The 19513-nt window shown below is 40.0% G+C and overlaps 2 protein-coding genes across 2 annotated transcripts; both read right to left on the bottom strand.

Moving 5' to 3' along the window:
* Positions 1-7226: 7226 nt before the first annotated feature.
* LOC138896874 (uncharacterized) lies at positions 7227-8444 on the bottom strand. The gene is made up of 3 exons (XM_070182405.1): positions 8239-8444; positions 7632-7875; positions 7227-7463 (listed from the first exon to the last, which is right to left on the bottom strand). Exons 1-3 carry the CDS (start codon positions 8442-8444, stop codon positions 7227-7229), a joined length of 687 nt encoding a protein of 228 aa, XP_070038506.1.
* A 1696-nt stretch (positions 8445-10140) lies between these two features.
* On the bottom strand, positions 10141-12036 carry LOC138896865 (uncharacterized). Its single transcript, XM_070182374.1, has 4 exons — positions 11704-12036; positions 11345-11532; positions 10916-11115; positions 10141-10658 (listed from the first exon to the last, which is right to left on the bottom strand). Exons 1-4 carry the CDS (start codon positions 12034-12036, stop codon positions 10141-10143), a joined length of 1239 nt encoding a protein of 412 aa, XP_070038475.1.
* Between the last annotated feature and the right edge of the window lie 7477 nt (positions 12037-19513).

Raw genomic sequence — 19513 nt, 5'->3', positions numbered from 1 at the left:
GTTAGCAAACTGGGCCAACAAAATCCCCCACGTTAATTTTCTAGGCCAATAATGCCTTCATTCTAACGGTTGCCCACATAAGCCTCCTCAGTGGCATTAATTAGCTGACATGGTAATCCACATAAGTGGATCCCCTTCTTAATTACTCTCTTCTTATATCAATGGTCACTCATTCCCAAACCCTAATTGTCATTGTTCCCCAATTTTAAAAATCTCTCTTTTCCTTTGAAATTTTTTGCTCAATGTTTGATTTATCTGTAAATGCGCATGAAATTCAATATGCAAGAAGGTGTCGTTGCGGATTGATTACACTATATTTGACAGCTTGGTCAGACACCGATGCTGGGAGAAGGTTCTACCTTGTCCAAGATCCAAAGTTAGTTTTGAATTTATTTCGTTTTTGGTCGATTTATTTGATTCATCTTCTTTTGTCAGGTTAGGTTATGATTTGCAGAGTTTTTATTTGAGATGGTCCTTGATCATTAGTGTTTATGTAGAAAAAATGACTATTTTTTTCACTGAAAATTCTGATATGATATAGGTTTGTTCTTACGGGTTTTTTTGAATGGATTGACGAAGAGCTCCCTTGTCGAGCGGTGATGGTGATCAAAGATTTAAAAACTAAACTTGATGCTGCTAAGGTTGAGAGGAACAATTTGAGAAATAAAGTTTATGACATGGAACAAGCTACTATGGTTCAAAGGGGCCCTATGAAGATGAAACTTGAGGAATTAGAGGATACTATTAAAGCCGAAAGAGACAACTCTAAGAACTTGTTTGATGAAATGGAAGATGTTATCACGGTTGAAAGGCATAATTTGAAGAGGAAACTTGACGAAATGGAGCAATTTAAACTTGTGGAAGCTGAAAAAGCTAGTAATTTAGAGGCCAAAGTGAAGAAGATGAAAACTATCATTTTAGTTTCATGGGCTTTGTTATTTAGTTTGGTTGTCGTAGGGATGATGAAGTAAATGTATGTTGTTTTAGTATGTTGTTGTAGTATTTTGGTTTAGTTATAAAGATGATGAAGTGAATGTATGATGGTTTAGTATGTTATTGTAGTATTTTGGTTTTGTTATAGTAACTTTGTTTAGTACTTGGTTGCTTCCTTGTAATTTGAAGCTTCAAGTTTTGATTTTTGCATTCACATTCTAGTAATAGAGAGATAAAAATTTTGATGTGCATTTTGTATAACACCAAAACCCGCTCCAAACCAAATTTAAAGAACTTCAAAAACCAACTTTCACTATTGGGCGCCAAAACGCTCCTGGGTCATCCAAAACCCGATCTGAACATACACCCAAGTTAGAAATCATCATACGAACCTATTGGAACCGTCAAATCTTGATTCCGAGGTCGTTTACTCAAAATGTAGACCGAAGTCAAACTTGCCCTTTTAAGCCAACCTTAAGGAACTAAGGGTTCCGATTCCAACCTAGACTCTTCCAAAATTCGAACCAACCATCCCCGCAAGTCATAAATCAGTAAAAGTAAGTACGAAAAATCTTATTTAGGGGAACAGGGTTCTAGAAAGAAAAACAACCGGTCGGGTAGTTACAATTTTAAACACCACTGTTGTGCAAACTAAACTGTTGTCATATTAAACACACATTAAAAAAGTCTTTCCCAGAACTGTTGGACATAAAATAAATTATTGTCATATAGTTTTACAGCTACTAAAACCAAAACATTTTAACTGCTATCATAGAGTTTGCAATAACTAACATCGAAACACTAAACAAGTCTTGACAGAACACATTAATTGACAAAAATCGATATTTCAATTTCCAACAACCAAGATAAACTGACCAGCTTTGGTTGTTGGAAATAAATATATGTCAACAAAGTTAAAGACCCGCAACTACCTATAACAACCAAGATCCCTAGATTTGTGAGTTCCCATTGAGTTTCCTACTCTTCAACTTTCCCACTTTCTTTTGTCTTGCCACTTCCAATTGATTTCCAGTCACTGCTTCTTTACCTTTCCAAGTGCGCTTAGTAGGTGAATTAGGAAGATCTGTGGGATAACTGGCACTGGTATGATCTCCTCTGAAAGAGATCACTCTTGTCCCATCTGACATTAATTGATTCTGCCTCATCAGCAATCTTGTTTGATCTTAAGAAATAATCTCAGACATTAAAGTTGAGTCACTTTCATGCTCACTACCATCACCAAAGGGTTCTGTTTGGTGTCTTGGTACTCTAGGTGTAGGTATGAATACAAATTCACTTTCATGTTCACCTTTTTGTGTTGGTTGAGGGGCTGAACAACTAAGATCCTCAACATTTCCTTCAACACCAACCTATAATTAAAAAGAAAAACTTTTTGTTAAGAAGCAGGTACCTTGCATGTCCTTGAATTGTGGTCCAGTTTACCACAAATGCTGCATGTCATTCTAGTTCCCTTTCTTGATGCAACTCACTCTCTCTGTCTCTTGTTAGCCTCATCCTTCTCCCTATTTCTTTTGAGTTTTGGCCTTCCAACAGTTTTGGCAAGTGGAGGTGGTTCCATAGCATGTTCTGGTAATACTTTTCGGAACTTTTCACCTCTAACAGGTATCAACTTGGCCCTATATGTCATCAGGTAAGCTTCCTTGTTGTACTACCAATTAATTTCAGTCATTGGATCATCTCTCTTGTATTTTAGTTCCCTGATGGCATGGGAGGCATGGGATGCTAGTTAACGGCCAGGTTCTACAAGTGCATTTCTTCTCCACTAGATTCACTCTATGTCTATCATTACCCTCAGAAATCCCATAGCCAGTTTCACCATTGAAATAAATAGTACGTAAGTTGGCAACCTTCAAATACCCAGCATACAACTTCATGTAGTTAGGACTGAACTCATCTCCCCATGTTCTAGCTTCTTCTTCCTTCTCTCTCAATATGTCCATGATCTTGATTCTAATATCCTCAAGAATCTTCAGGATAGGCTTGCCTCTTCCTTCTAATATCCAAGAGTTGAAGGACTCTCTAAAATTATTGTCCACCATCTAATTTTTGCACAATGTATCAAAGTGTGACCTCCACCAATTCTGTGGTGGATATCTAACCAACTCCTTAGCAGCACCAACAAACAATTCATCAAGATTCTTCAATTGATCTTTAAAGTCCTCCTCATAAGTGCTCCAAGCAGACCACCATAGGTATTTCTTCATCTCTCCAGAAATTTTGATCTTCTTATTCTAGTTGGCTTCAATATGCCTAACACAAAACCTGTGATTTGAGAGAGGGAGGATAATTCTTACTGCTTCCAACAGACCCTATACATGAAAATTTAAATAGAATTAGGATAAAAATAACTGGAATAGTCAATTAAACAAAATCATAACTTGTACCTTTTGCATATCAGACATAAAGGTAATACTGATTCCATCTTTCAGATTTAACAAGTGTTTCAGCAACTCCAGAAACCATGTCCATGTCAAGGTGTTTTCCTTGTCAACTACATACCGGGCCAAGGGATAGAAATGATTCATGCAATTTTGTGCAACAACCACCAATAGTTGTCCCTTGCAATGACCCTTTAAAAAGGTCCCATCTAGTCCAATGAATGGTCTCATCCCTTGTTTGAACCCCAACTTCATTGCATTGAAGTATATGTACATTCTAAGAAATCTCCTTTTACCTTTAGCCATGACATCTTTTGATAAATTGATAACCACATCACTACCAGGATTGCTCTCTTTAGTCTCATTTGCATATGCTTCTAAACTGTTATAGTCATCTAAAAAGCTTCCTTGCAATTGCTGAAGTGCCATCCTCTTAGCCCTTTTTAATGTGGAGTTACGTACATTGAATGAAAATTAATTTTTCAAATCTAGTTTCATATCCTTTATCTTATACTTGGGGTTATTCTACACCTTACTCTTGAAATATTGAGCTAAAATTTTTGTTTTGGCTCTAGGATTCTCAATTGCATCTTCATAGTTGTGCTTTGTCTTCAATATTTTTATCTTAAAGATAGGACCCTTCTTATCTTCAGAGATGAGGCATACAAAAGGGCAGCCTACTACATATCTATACCTTACTCTTATTTTATCACTTTTTCTAAGCTTCAGAGGTTTGGGATCATCTCAGACAGGGTCACGTTCATGTTCTATTTGTGGCCGCACTCATCGTGGCGAGTGTTTTTTAATAGCATAGAAGTTCATGACTTTTCTGGCCTCATCCAACTCCTTAAATGTCATAAACTTATCAAGCTCTTTGTAGTGAGTAAACTTATTATTAACTTCTTTACCCTTTTGCATCCTAAGTAACTCTAATTCTTCAAAATCATATTCTGTAACGACCCTGTCACGCCCCAAACTAGGGGAGGCACGACTGGCACTCGATATTGTATTCGATCGAGTTAGCCACTAAACATACTAGCTAACTAGACTGGGGGCCCAACAGATCGGGCAGCACAACATCTGAAATACTAAGCCTGGACCGTAAGGTTATGACATGAATAACAATAAGCCATATAAACATAGGTAGACAAGCCAAAATAATAAAATACTAGCTGGCCGACGAGGCCGCGACTGAAGACATACATGCCTACACACCTATATATACATGCCAAGCCTATGGGCTGGAGACTGAAAGCAGCAAAAAGAAACCCAGAATATTGTGTCCACAATAGCCTCAAAGAGTGTCATAAGCACTATCGGGATAAGGCCCCAAATATACCCAAACAATACAACAAAAGTAACCATCCTATGAAAGCTCTAGGAAGAGGTGGAGCTTACCAACTCACAGCTGAACCCTGAAATCCTAGCGGAGGGGTCGATCAGAGTCCCTACCTGGACTTGCACGCACGAAACAAAAATGCAGTGTCCCCAGGCAACGGGACATCAATACAAATAAAAATGTACTGGTATATAAGGCAGAAAGTAGAATCATACATAGCTGATGTAAAAAGGTAATAAAGATACCACCTGACACTGAAACTCTGATAGCCTCTATGGCCGACATCCGACCTCAAAGTAATAAAATATGCATGGTATGCTCGTGTAATCGTATGTCGTGAATACATATATATTGATGTAAATGCATGACATACCCAACCAAATGCTAGCAATGGCGGTCTCTCCCGGTAGCTAACCGGTATCATATTGCCAACCTGTGGCCATCTGTACAATATATATAGTCTTTCGGGCAAATAGGCCCCTTACCTCCGATTATAGCTCGAAGTCCATGCATAATATGTCATGTATGATATGAACTTTGAATGCACATAATAGGCCATAACAAGAACTTAGCCAACCTTGGCTCATTGGTACTCTTATTCTCATAATCTCATAATCACCTTCGTATCGCATACAAATATCTCGTGGAACCTCATATCTTTTTTAATAAGTTTGAAAACTTAACTTGACTTTTAGAAAGATAACTTAACTCTGAATATGTTAATAAAAAGCTTAAGGTGCTTCACTTAGTCCTAATACCTGATTTCTTGATAATTAGTAGAAGAAAGTATTTCAAAAAAAAAAATCAAATGTTTTAGTAGTTTAAACATAAAAATTATATTTGAGAATTTTGAAATCGACGTGTCACTTTAGAGATTTTAAAATACACTTTAACAAGGAAGAAGGACTGATCGCAAATACTAAATGCCTTTATTTTTAAGTCACACAACCCAAAGACGAATAAGAATTCATATATATGGACATATATTTAAGAAAGCCGACAAAATGACATATATAGATGTCGAATACCCTTTTTAACCGAACGAGTGGAATATCAACCTAATAGCATCATGAAAATACTTCAGCTACGATACCAATGCCTTTCACAGAAGGTCTTTCTAGCAACAGAATAGTAAAATATCACATTTGGCGTCTTAGGAATTTCCCAAAATTCGTGCTAAAAGGAAGGACGAAGCTTAGCCTTAACATACCTCTCCAACGAACGTCCGAATGCCTGTAGTTCCTTCACGAAAGTTGTTCCTTACGTCCTAAGCTTCGAAACCACTATATATATGCAGCTTATATGCACCTATAAATAGTTCATAAATGAGTTTAAATTGGCAGATTTTCCATATGACCCTAACTTGTCGAAACGCCCGTAGAACTTTGTAAAAACGATTATAAAAGAGTCCCAAGATGATTATCTTGGCAAACCAAGTATAAATCCTGAAGAAACAGCAAGAACAATAATTTCCTATCTTCCAAAAATAGCTCCAAACACAGCTAATAGAAGGGGAAAACGATTGCAAAGCGTAGAGATTGCGCTTCTAGGCACGAGGGAAAACTTTAACGATAGAAATCGTTAAGAACACACCTTAATCACTCAAGAACACCATAAAACCCTCTGTTAAGCTTTCTCACTTTTTTGGGACGAAGATGAAATGTTTTGGGGTCTTAAAAGTCGGATTTTTCGACTTATACCACTTGTTTGACCCGACCCGGTTCGTGACCCGATTTCAGCCCGGACAGTCTGCGGTAAAACAGTCATAACCTTTTACTCCAATGTCGGTTTGATGTGCAATTTCTTTGATTGCAAACTAGACTCGTAGACCTTCGATTTGGTAGTTTGTGGGTCCCATAACGCTTTATATATTGGGAGAAATGATCTGATACATTTGACCCAAAGTTTAGAAAATTTATTAGAGAAATTTACGATAACTTTTGCCGACTTTTGTTTCGCAACTTGCTTGACTCCAAAACTTAACATGTGACCAGTGTGATATTATAATACCTCATAACATATTATTCTTAGCATATTATACACTCTTAGTCTTATCCCACAGGTGCAAATTAACTTAAACCTTCCGAACGCGCGGGGTGCTACCCGAGCCATTTCTTTAACCATGAACCTTTGTTTAAGGGATTCCTTTGACTTAAAGCTTTAGTTTAGTTCCTTGATATTACCACACATTTTCAGTCTTATTCTCCCAATGTGCTATACCCAATCATATATACCTAATATAACCACGCCACGTTACGTATATTATGTGGGAGAAGAGAGAAACACCTGGGGTCTCACAGTCTCCCCCCTTAAGAATATTCGTCCGCGAATGGGTCAAGTCAATTCTTTGGTTTCATTTCTTGTCTGCTAATAAGTTATTTGCGAGGCTATATTTGTTACATTTGCAAAGCATAAATCAAATTCTGAAGATTCCAACTACTAGGCTTCGTATAGCTATCTCGCAATAAGAAATTTAAATTGCACTTTCAAGTCATTTAAAATCCAATTAAGTTGCTGTAAAGAAATAATTAGCAATTATTTAAATGCGACTCACCTTAAGTCGTAAATAGGTATAGGTGGGGGTACTTCTTCCTCATTTCCTCCTCAGCTTCCCGGGTCATTTCCTCGATGTTGTTATTTCGCCATAACACTTTCACGGAAGCCACTTCTTTAGTTCGAAGCTTCCTTACCTGCCGATCTAAAATAACTACTGGTACCTCTGCATAAGATAAATCTTCAGCAATGTGAATATCCTCAATGGGCGTAATACGTGAAGGATCTCCAATGCACTTCTGCAACATAGATACATGAAACATAGGATGGACTGCTTCCAATTCTAAAGGCAAATCAAGCTCGTACGCCACCCTACCAATCCTCCGAATAATCTTATACGGTCCAACATACCTGGGGCTGAGCTTCCCCTTCTTTCCAAATCGCATGACGCCCTTCATAGGTGATACTTTCAGGAAAACCCAATCTTCTACATCAAACTCTAAGTCTCGTCGTCGAACATCTGCATAAGACTTTTGCCGACTTTGTGCTGTACGCAGCCGGTCTCTAATAAGTTTTACCTTTTCCATTGCTTGTTGGACTAAGTTAGGACCTAGCAACTCTGCTTCCCCGACCTCAAACCAACCGATCGGCGACCTACACTTCCGCCCGTATAGTGCTTCGTAAGGAGCTATCTGAATACTAGCTTGGAAGCTGTTATTATAAGCGAACTCAATAAGAGGTAGATGATCATCCCAACTTCCTTTAAAATCTAGCACGCAGGCATATAATATATCCTCAACTGTCTGAATAGTACGCTCTGCATGTCCATCAGTTTGCGGATAAAAAGTGGTGCTAAGATTTACCTGCGTGCCTAGACCCTTCTGAAAAGATTTCCAAAAATATGCTGTAAATTGAGCCCCTCGATCATAGATAATAGATAATGGCACTCCGTGAAGGCGAACAATCTCTCGAATATAAAGCTTGGCTTAATCCTCGGCTGAATATGTCGTCCTGACTGGCAGAAAATGAGCAGATTTTGTAAGCCTATCAATAATTACCCAAATAGAATCATACCTCCGTGGAGTGCGAGGCAAACCAGTGATGAAGTCCATATTTATCATGTCCCATTTCCATAATGGAAGCTCAATACACTGGGTTAGGCCTCCAGGCCTCTGATGTTCGGCTTTAACTTGATGGCAGTTGGGACATTGGGCTACCATCTCCATGATATCTCTTTTCATTCCATTCCACCAATAGATCTGTCGAAGGTCCCGATACATCTTTGTCGCTTCGGGATGAACTGCATATCTAGAATAATGGGCCTCCGAAAGAATCTTGGCACGGAGCTCTCCTACTGACGGTACACATAAGCGGCCCTGGTATCTAAGGACTCCATCTCCAGTTAGCTCAAATAAAGGTTATCGCTGCTGTGGAATACTTTCCCTCAGTTTTATAAGCTCAGGATCCTCGTGTTGTCGCTCTTTCACTTCCGTAACAAAAGAAGATTTTGCCGTATTCTGAACGAGAATGCGTCCACCCTCTACATCCACCAAACGCACCTGCAAACTAGCTAGCTGGCATAGATATTTGGTCATCTTGACCTTATCAGCTTCAACATGGCTTAGACTGCCTGTGGACTTCCGGCTAAGGGCATCAGCAACAATATTAGCTTTGCCGGGATGATATAAAATATCAACATCATAGTCCTTTAGTAATTCTAGCCATCTTCTTTGTCGTAGGTTCAACTCCCTCTATTTAAATAAATGAAGGCTCTGGTGGTCGGTGAAAACATCAATATAAATCCCATATAGATAATGCCGCCAAATCTTTAGGGCAAATACAACTGCGGCTAACTCAAGATCGTGCGTAGGATAGTTCTGTTCATGTTTTCGCAACTGTCTGGAGGCGTACGCGATAACCTTACCATGCTGCATAAGAACACAACCTAGGCCAATTATCGAGGCATCACAATATACAACATAACCCTCGGTGCCATCCGGAAGAGTCAAGACAGGTGCCGTAGTAAGCCTTTTCTTTAGTTCCTAAAAACTTTGTTCACATGCCTCAGTCCACTGAAACTTAGCTCCCTTATGTGTCAGTTTCGTCAATGGTGCAGAGATAGAGGAAAATCCCTCCACAAACCTTCGATAATACCCTGCCAAGCCTGAAAAGCTACGAACCTCTGTCGGATTCAAGGGCCTCGGCCAAGTCATCACAGCTTCAATCTTTTGGCCATCAGCCTTGATACCATCGCCGATAATAACATGACCAAGAAAAGCTACAGAAGTTAGCCAAAATTTACATTTAGAGAATTTAGCATATAACCTGTAGTCCTGGAGAGTCTGCAATACAGCTCGCAAGTGGTCCGCATGCTCGGCTTCCGATCGTGAATATATCAGGATGTCGTCAATAAACACAATCACAAATTCATCCAAGAATGGTTTGAATACCTGGTTCATAAGATCCATAAAGGTTGTTGGGGCATTTGTAAGCCCGAAAGACATGACAAGGAATTCAAAATGGCCATACCTCGTCCTAAATGCTGTTTTGGGATATCAATATCCCTGACTCGTAGCTGATGATAACCGGATCATAAGTCGATCTTCGAAAATCATTTGGCACCTTGTAACTGGTCGAACAAGTCATCAATCCGTGGAAGAGGATACTTATTCTTGATAGTGACTTTATTTAGTTGCCTGTAGTCAATGCACATCCGCAAGGACCCATATTTCTTTCTAACAAAGAGCACCAGAGCACCCCATGGGGATGTACTTGGCCTAATAAAGCCTTTATCAAGCAAGTCCTTCAGTTGTTCCTTCAATTCCCTTAGCTCTGCAGGAGCCATTCTGTAGGGAGGAATGGATATAGGCTGCGCATCAAGAAGCAAATCTATAGCGAAATCGATTTCCCTTTCGGGGGAATTCCTGGAAGCTCGTCAGGGAATACCGTCGGGAATTCATTCACAATAGGAACCGACTAAAGAGTCGCTGGCTCCTTATCTATATCCCTAACATGAACCAAATGGTATATATAACCTTTAGCAATAAACTTCCGACCCCTAAGGTATGAAATAAACTTACCCTTGGGCGTGGCTGCATTACCTTTCCATTCAAGGACAGGCTCACCAGGAAAATGAAATCGGATAAACTTTGCACGACAATCAATATTAGCATAACAAGCTGCCAACCAATCCATACCCATAATGACATCGAAGTCTAGCATAACCAATTTAACTAAATCAACAGAGGTTGGACAATTATTAATTAACACTATACAATCTCGATAGACATTATTAGCTACAATAGAGTCGCCAACTGGCGTAGACACCTCAACTGGCTGTGGCAACAACTCAGATCTCATGTCAAGCTTACCAGCAATAAATGGAGTAATATATGAAAATGTAGAGCCGGGATCCATCAATGCATAAATGGCATGAGAATGTATTGTCAATATACCTGTGACAATATCTGGGGATGCCTCTGAATCCTGTCGACCTGTGAGTGCATAAAAGCGGTTCTGGCCACCACTAGAACCTGAAGTGTCTCCTCCACCTCTCCCCCACCATGACCCTGAGTAGACTGTGGACCTGGTCGGGGAGCACGGACTGAGGGCGAAGAGGCTGCTGTGAATCCTGAAGGCTGAGCTGGTGTACCTCTGCCTAACCTCGGGCACCGGCTAATAAAATGTCCTGTCTGCCCACAATGAAAACATGCACTCGAACCCTATCTACATTGCCCGGTGTGCATCTTACCGCACTGAGTACATGGAGGAGTAAGCTGTCTCATCTGTGCAGAACGCTCCTGTCGACGGCCCTCAGGCTGGCCTGAGCTCTGCCCTGGTCCTGACTGAATATAACGATCAAACCGCTGGCCCTGCATCTGTGGTGGGGAACTACCTGCTGACCGAGGTGGATATCGATGGAGTGGGGGCCTAAAATCAACTCGTGGCTCCCTATAAGACCCCATAGTATGAGCCCTCTTACTCTGCTACCTATCCCTGCGAGTATCACGAATCCGACGGGAAAGGTTCTCTGTAGTCTGAGCGAAAGCCTGTATGCGGGAAATATCTACATCATCCGATAGGGATGCAACCCTACAGTCTCTAATCAGATGATCCCCCCAAACCATCCACATAATGATGAACTCTAGCCCTCATGGTACGTACTATATCTGGTGCTTACCTTGCCAAAGAATTAATTTTATGGCTATAATCCCTCACACTCATATCCCCCTGCTTTAGGCTAAGAAACTGTTCAAGACGGGCCTCCCGAACCTCCCGTGGCCAATAATGGGCTAAAAAAGCCTCAGAGAAGTCCTCCCACTCTGCTGGCGGAGCATCAGGTCCTCTAGATCTCTCCCATGCCTCATACTATAGGACGGTTACATCACGTAGTCGAAAAGAAGCCAACTCCACAGCCTCGGTGACGGAGGCATGCATCACCCTCAATACTCTATACATATGGTCTATAAAGTTCTGGGGATCCTCAGTGGAACTGGATCCTGTAAATAATGGAGGGGCCAAGTGAAGAAACTCTCATACCGTCGAGCTTCCTATGCGATCTCTCTGGGCATCTGCTCCTGACTCTAGCTGTCGCTCATGAATAGAAACCATCCTAGTCAGCAACTGAACAACCTCCCTCATCCCCTGCTCCCCAGTCTCTGATGGGGGAACAATAGGTGCTGGAGGTCCTGTGTCTCTAGCTGCCTCAGGTACCAATGGAACTGGTGAGGCTGGGGGTACTGCATCTCCCTGGGCTCCAACAAGTGCTGGGGAAGCTGAAACTAGGGGTACTGGAGACTCACTGTGAGCCTCTAAGGGAAATCTATCCCTCTGACCCGGTGGGGAACGACTGGTACCTTCTCCCGGATCCATACCTATCTCTCGATGTGCCATCTCCTGAGCGTAGGTAGCCTGTTAGATAGGAAACACAAAGCACGATTTAGATTTCATATGTTCTTATAACTTCGCTCTATAGCACGATCTATTAATTGAAAGAAATGTAACCATTCCTAAATGCCTCATAGCCTCCTGATTATAAGTGTGGTGCACAACACACCCATAAGCAAGACTCTACTAGACACGGCTTGTGAACTCCCTGGGATACGACCTGCTCTGATACCATGTTCGATCGAGTTAGCCACTAAACATACTAGCTATCTAGACTGGGGGCCCAACAGATCGGGAAGCACAACATCTGAAATACTAAGCCTGGACCGTAAGGTTATGGCATGAATAACAATAAGCCATATAAACATAGGTAGCCAAGCCAAAATAATAAAATACTAGCTGGCCGACGAGGCCGCGACTGAAGACATACATGCCTACACACCTATATATACATGCCAAGCCTATGGGCTGGAGACTGAAAGCAGCAAAAAGAAACCCAAAATATTGTGTCCACAATAGCCTCTAAGAGTGTCATAAGCACTGTCGGGATAAGGCCCCAGCTATACCCAAACTGTAAAACAAAAGTAACCATCCTAGCGGAGGGGTCGATCAGAGTCCCTACCTGGACCTGCACGCACGAAACAAAAATGCAGTGTTCCCAGGCAACGGGACATCAGTACGAATAAAAATGTACTGGTATGTAAGGCAGAAAGTAGAATCATACATAGTTGATGTAAAAAGGTAATAAAGATACCACTTGACACTGAAACTCTGATAGCCTCCATGGCCGACATCCGATCTCATAGTAATAAAATATGCATGGTATGCTCATGTAATCGTATGTCGTGAATACATATATATTGATGTAAATGCATGACATACCCAACCAAATGCTAGCAATGGCGGTATCTCCCGGTAGCTAACCGGTATCATATTGCCAACATGTGGCCATCTGTACAATATATATAGTCTTTCGGGCAAATAGGCCCCTTACCTCCGATTATAGCTCGAAGTTCATGCATAATATGTCATGTATAATATGAACTTTGAATGCACATAATAGGACATAACAAGAACTTAGCCAACCTTGGCTCATTGGTACTCTTATTCTCATAATCTCATAATCACCTTCGTATCGCATACAAATATCTCGTGGAACCTCATATCTTTTTTAATAAGTTTGAAAACTTAACTTGACTTTTAGAAAGATAACTTAACTCTGAATATGTTAATAAAAAGCTTAAGGTGCTTCACTTAGTCCTTATACCCGATTTTTTGATAATTAGTAGAAGAAAGTATTTCAAAAAAAAAAATCAAATGTTTTAGTAGTTTAAACATAAAAATTATATTTGAGAATTTTGAAATCGACGTGTCACTTTAGAGATTTTAAAATACACTTTAACAAGGAAGAAGGACTGATCGCAAATACTAAATGCCTTTATTTTTAAGTCACACAACCCAAAGACGAATAAGAATTCATATATATGGACATATATTTAAGAAAGCCGACAAAATGACATATATAGATGTCGAATACCCTTTTTAACCGAACGAGTGGAATATCAACCTAATAGCATCATGAAAATACTTCAGCTACGATACCAATGCCTTTCACAGAAGGTCTTTCTAGCAACAGAATAGTAAAATATCACATTTGGCGTCTTAGGAATTTCCCAAAATTCGTGCTAAAAGGAAGGACGAAGCTTAGCCTTAACATACCTCTCCAACGAACGTCCGAATGCCTGTAGTTCCTTCACGAAAGTTGTTCCTTACATCCTAAGCTTCGAAACCACTATATATATGCAGCTTATATGCACCTATAAATAGTTCATAAATGAGTTTAAATTGGCAGATTTTCCATATGACTCTAACTTGACGAAACGCCCGTAGAACTTTGTAAAAACGATTATAAAAGAGTCCCAAGATGATTATCTTGGCAAACCAAGTATAAATCCTGAAGAACCAGCAAGAACAATAATTTCCTATCTTCCAAAAATAGCTCCAAACACAGCTAATAGAAGGGGAAAATGATTGCAAAGCATAGAGATTGCGCTTCTAGGCACGAGGGAAAACTTTAACGATAGAAATCGTTAAGAACACACCTTAATCACTCAAGAACACCATAAAACCCTCTGTTAAGCTTTCTCACTTTTTTGGGACGAAGATGAAATATTTTGGGGTCTTAAAAGTCGGATTTTTCGACTTATACCACTTGTTTGACCCGATTCGGTTCGCGACCCGATTTCAGCCCGGACAGTCCGCGGTAAAACAGTCATAACCTTTTACTCCAATGTCGGTTTGATGTGCAATTTCTTTGGTTGCAAACTAGACTCGTAGACCTTCGATTTGGTAGTTTGTGGGTCCCATAATTCTTTATATATTAGGAGAAATGATATGATACATTTGACCCAAAGTTTAGAAAAGTTATTAGAGAAATTTACGATAACTTTTGCCGACCTTTATTTCGCAACTTGCTTGACTTCAAAACTTAACATGTGACCATTGTGATATTATAATACCTCATAACACATTATTCTTAGCATATTATACACTCTTAGTCTTATCCCACAGGTGCAAGTTAACTTAAACCTTCCGAACGCGCGGGGTGCTACCCGAGCCATTTCTTTAACCATGAACCTTTGTTTAAGGGATTCCTTTGACTTAAAGCTTTAGTTTAGTTCCCTGATATTACCACACATTTTCAGTCTTATTCTCCTAATGTGCTATACCCAATCATATATACCTAATATAACCATGCCATGTTACGTATATTACGTAAGAGAAGAGAGAAACACCTGGGGTCTCACAGACCCGACCGGCCGTTTTGCGTATTATAAACCCGTTCCCCCATTTACTGCTCAAATTATGCCTTACAATTGATTTATGACTTATCGGATTAGTTGGTTCGGATCCAGAAGGATTTCAGAGTGAAATGAAATACTTAGTCTCATAATTGAAAACTTAAGTTAGAAAATTAATCGGATGTCAACTTATGTGTAAACGACCTCGGATTTGGATTTTGGTGATTCCAATAGCTTCGTATAGTGATTTTGGACTTAGGAGCACGTCCGAAAAGTTATTTGGAGGTCCGTAGTGGAATTAGGCTTGAAATGCCGAAAGTTGAATATTTGGGAAGTTTGACCGGGGGTTTGACTTTTTGATATCGGGGTCGGAATTCGATTCTGAAAATTGGAATACCTCCGTTATGTCATTTATGACTTGTGTGCAAAATTTGAGATCAATCGGACGTGATTTGATAGGTTTCAGCGTTGTTTGTAGAAATTTAAAATTTCAAAGTTCATTAGACTTGAATTGGGGTATGATTCGTGGTTGTAACATTGTTTGAGGTGATTTTAGGGTTCGAATAAGTTCGTATGATGTTTTGAGACTTGATGATATGTTTGGTTGAGGTCCCGGGGGGCTCGGGTGAGTTTCAGATACTTAACGGATCGAAATTTACACTTGGTAAACTGCTGAAAATGCTGGTTTTCTGTCACTGGTTTCCTTCTATGCGATCGCGTGAGAATGTCCGCGATTGCATAGGCTTGTTTGGGCAGAGGTAAGATTTGTTCTATGCGATCGTGTGAAGGCACCCGCAATCGCGTAGGCTTGTTGAGGAAGTGTTGATTTGTGTTCTTCGAGATCGCGTGAGGTCAACCGCGATCATGTAGGTTTGGCCAGGCTGTGCTTTGCGAACGCGTGGGCTAGGCCGCGTTCGCGGACAGGAATGGAGGGAGGAGCTGGGCCACGTACTTAATGCTTCACGATCGCGTGAGAAGGTTCGTGATCGGGTAGGCTTATAGAGACTGTGCTTCGCGATCGCGTGGAATTTTCCGCGATCGCGTAGAGTTGTTTTTCGGCAATGAAAATTTGTGCTTCGCGATCACGTGAGTTTGTCCGCTATCGCATAGAAGAAATCACTGGGCAGAGAGTTCTCATTTTCCATTTTTACCGATTTGGAGCTCGGAGAGAGATGATTTTCGGGAGATTTTCATGAAGAACAACGAGGTAAATGTTTCTAACTCAATGTTGGTTAAATTACCCGAATCCATGGTTGTTTTTGACATTTAATTAGTGAATTAAGTGGGAAGATTTAGAAAACCCTCTTAATTTAATTTGAAGATTTGAGGGTCGAGTTGATGTTGGAATTTGGTAAAATTGGTATGGGTAGACTCGTGGTCGAATGGGCTTCCGGATTTTATAATTGTTGTCGGGTTCAAAGACGTGGGCCCCACGAGTGATTGTTGAGCTAAATTTCGGATTTTGTTGAAAAATTTGTATTTTCTTATGGAATTAATTACAATAATTTTTATTTGAGTGAATCGAGTTATTTGTGACTAGATACGAGGCTTTCGAAGACCAATTCCCGAGGTAAGGGCATAGTAGAGTGAGAATTACACGGGTTGAGGTAAGTAACACTTCTAAATTGGTTCTAAGGGTATGAATCCCCGAATTGGTGTTATATAAATTATTTGGAGGTGACGCACACGATAGTTGACGAGCATGTGGACGTGCACCATATAAATTGTGACTTGAATAAATTCTGTGCAGTTGAAAAATTAAAGAATCATGTTATTATGTGAACATGTTCCACGTATTAGAGAAATTGATTTGAGGCTCCTATTAAATATCATGTTTAGGCTATGTGCCAATATTTTGGGACCATGGGGTCGTGTTGCTGTTGAATTAATTGTTTCAAATATATACAGTTCTCACTCAGTCATATTCATCCATTATGAGGATATTTATAGGATCGAGCTGCGTGCTGCAGCAAGTCATATTGGCTTTATATATTATTATTATATGGATCGGGGCTTCCCTCCTGCAGCAGGCCTTATAGGCTTTACTATTTTATGGATCGGGGCTGCCCGCCTGCAGTAGGCCTTATAGGCTTTACTATTTTATGGATTGTGGCTGCCCGCCTGCAGCAGACCATATAAGCTTTATTATTATACAGATCAGGATTGACCGCTTGTAGTAGGCCATATAGGCTTTATATTACGCTTGGGCTGAAGGAGCCCCTTTGGAGTCTGTACACCCCCCCCCCCAATGAGCGTAGATGATTATATATATATATATATATATTCGGGATGGACTTCCCAGGGTATAGACTTGTCTCATTTATTTATATTGTGATGAATTTTTCCTGGACATGGATCTTGTCCGTATCATTTACATATGGGGGTAAATTACCCCAGGGATGGATTGGCCTTATACGGTACTGAGGGACTGACTGTCAGTCGATGTGAATATATATACGGGATGGAATATCTCTGGGTTGGATTGGCCATAGACAGTACCGAGTGACTAAATGATTTGTGACCACTAGTACATGAAGTCTTTCCACTAAGATGTCACATTCCTCATATCATGCAGTATTGATCTATTTTGCTTGTACTAAGTTTAACTATTGAACTTGAAAGCATACCTACATTTCTATACCATTATTTATATATTGGACTGTACCTGCGGAGCTCGTCACTACTTTCAGCCCAAAGGTTAGTCTTGTTACTTATTGAGTTGGTTGTACTCATACTACACTCTGCACCTCGTATGCAGATCCAGGTGCTCCCGGATACGACGGCTGCTAGATGTAAGAGTTATTTCTATTGGAGACTATCAAGGTAGCTGCTTGACGTCCGCATAATTGATTCCCTTCGTGTTTAGTTATTGTACTATTCTATATTTCAGACAGTGATTTTTATCAGTCAGACTTTGTATTCATTTAGATGCTCATGTACTCGATGACACCGAGTTTTGGGAGTATTTATATTTGTATTTGTGAGATTTCTTCCGCTGAATTTAATTATTATGTTTTCAAATTTAAAAGATATGGTGGTTAATTGGGATTTTCATCTTTCCTAGTATTGAGTTAGGCGCCATCACGACATGTGAGATTTTGGGTCGTGAGAAGTTGGTATCAGAGCCTAGGTTACATAGGTCTCACGAGTCATGAGCAGGTTTAGTAGAGTCTTGTGGATCGGTACAGAGATGTCTGTACTTATCTTCGAGAGGCTACCGAACCCTTAGGAAAAAAATCATCTTTCTTGTATTCTATCGTGCAGAATTGATTCATCTTGAAACATAACTCTTTGAATTCCTTCCACGCATTTATGTGTGCATATGAGCGCTCGATATCAGTTGTGCATCACCGGCTTGTGATTCCATGAACGAGATTCGAGATGAGTATTTTGTGTTTTGGTGATGGGCCAGTCTGGACGACTTGAGACCAGGGTTAGACCGCAGCTTAAGCTCAGTAGTTTCGGTTGTGAGAACCTGTGTGATTGATCTTATGCGTTTGGTAGTATTCCTATGAGTGGAATTTGTGGCTCGATGAGCGGTTGAATAACTATATGATAAGTATGATGTGAATGCGAGATGTGTTCAGATGGGTTGAATGAGACAAATAAAGTTTACTTATGACTCAAGAGTTTGCTATTGGGTACTTGACTCCTGTTTTGATGTGACGTATGGTCTTGAGTTGTGAGTGCGTTGAGGGATCTGTCATGTTATTTAATTATGGAGCGAAATAGATTTTCATGTCGTGTTGATGAGTTCAAACTCAGAAATATTAAGTGATTCCGTGGTAATTGTGGCTGCAAAAGGGTATAGCAAGATGCCAATTTGAGTCTAAACATGTGGCTTATCTCCAGCGGAGTAATCTACGTAGGTATGTTCCTTATAATGTTGAGTGGAGAGTTTCTTTTCTACCAGCAGGGCGTATGTGTTGAGATTTGAATTTGAATCTGGTTGAGAAAGTTGACTTGATTGTAACGAGAATAAATGCGAACTTAGCGGATGATTGAGGTATTTTATGGTGGGTGTTGCATAAGCTTGAGAAGAATTTTCGTTGAACTGACTGCAGTATTATGGCAGTAATAAAGTATGGGTATTGTGAGTTATCGAGTGTTTTGTTCTATGGCTTTGAGCCAAGTGGGGGAGTCTGCTATTTACAATTTAATTTCATGGATATATGTTAAATTTTAATTTTGGTCTGAGGCATGCTTGCGGGTTAGTTATGACTTGCAGAGGTGGAGATCGAGACTCGGGTAAGTAAATTCCTGGATACGGGTTACGTTGCACTTTATGAAAATATGAAAATTATGGAATAATTAAGTTGTTATTTTGAAGATGTAGTGCGCACGAAGTATGAATTTGATTGGTTGTGTTAAGGCAGGGTTACTTCTTTGAGTGTTGATTGTGCTAAAGGAGCACATGTCTTTCGACCCGTTTGGGGAGTAAAAAATTAGATTTGAGCAGAGTGGATGACTCTCGAGAGGGTTCTAAGGGATTCAAAATATATATGTGGCAATTGAAATATTTTTGAATTTGTATATCACTAGAATCGATTACTTACATTGAATGATATTGGTACGTGTGATAATTCTGTTTGACTATGGATTCGACATTTCCGTATAAGAAAGGAAAGAGGAACAATTTTATATTCACATAAGGTATTTCT

This window comes from Nicotiana tomentosiformis, chromosome 1, assembly GCF_000390325.3.
Source record: "Nicotiana tomentosiformis chromosome 1, ASM39032v3, whole genome shotgun sequence".
NCBI lineage: Eukaryota > Viridiplantae > Streptophyta > Magnoliopsida > Solanales > Solanaceae > Nicotiana > Nicotiana tomentosiformis.
Note: the sequence above shows the minus strand (reverse complement) of the source record. Positions and strands in the feature narration are given on the sequence as shown.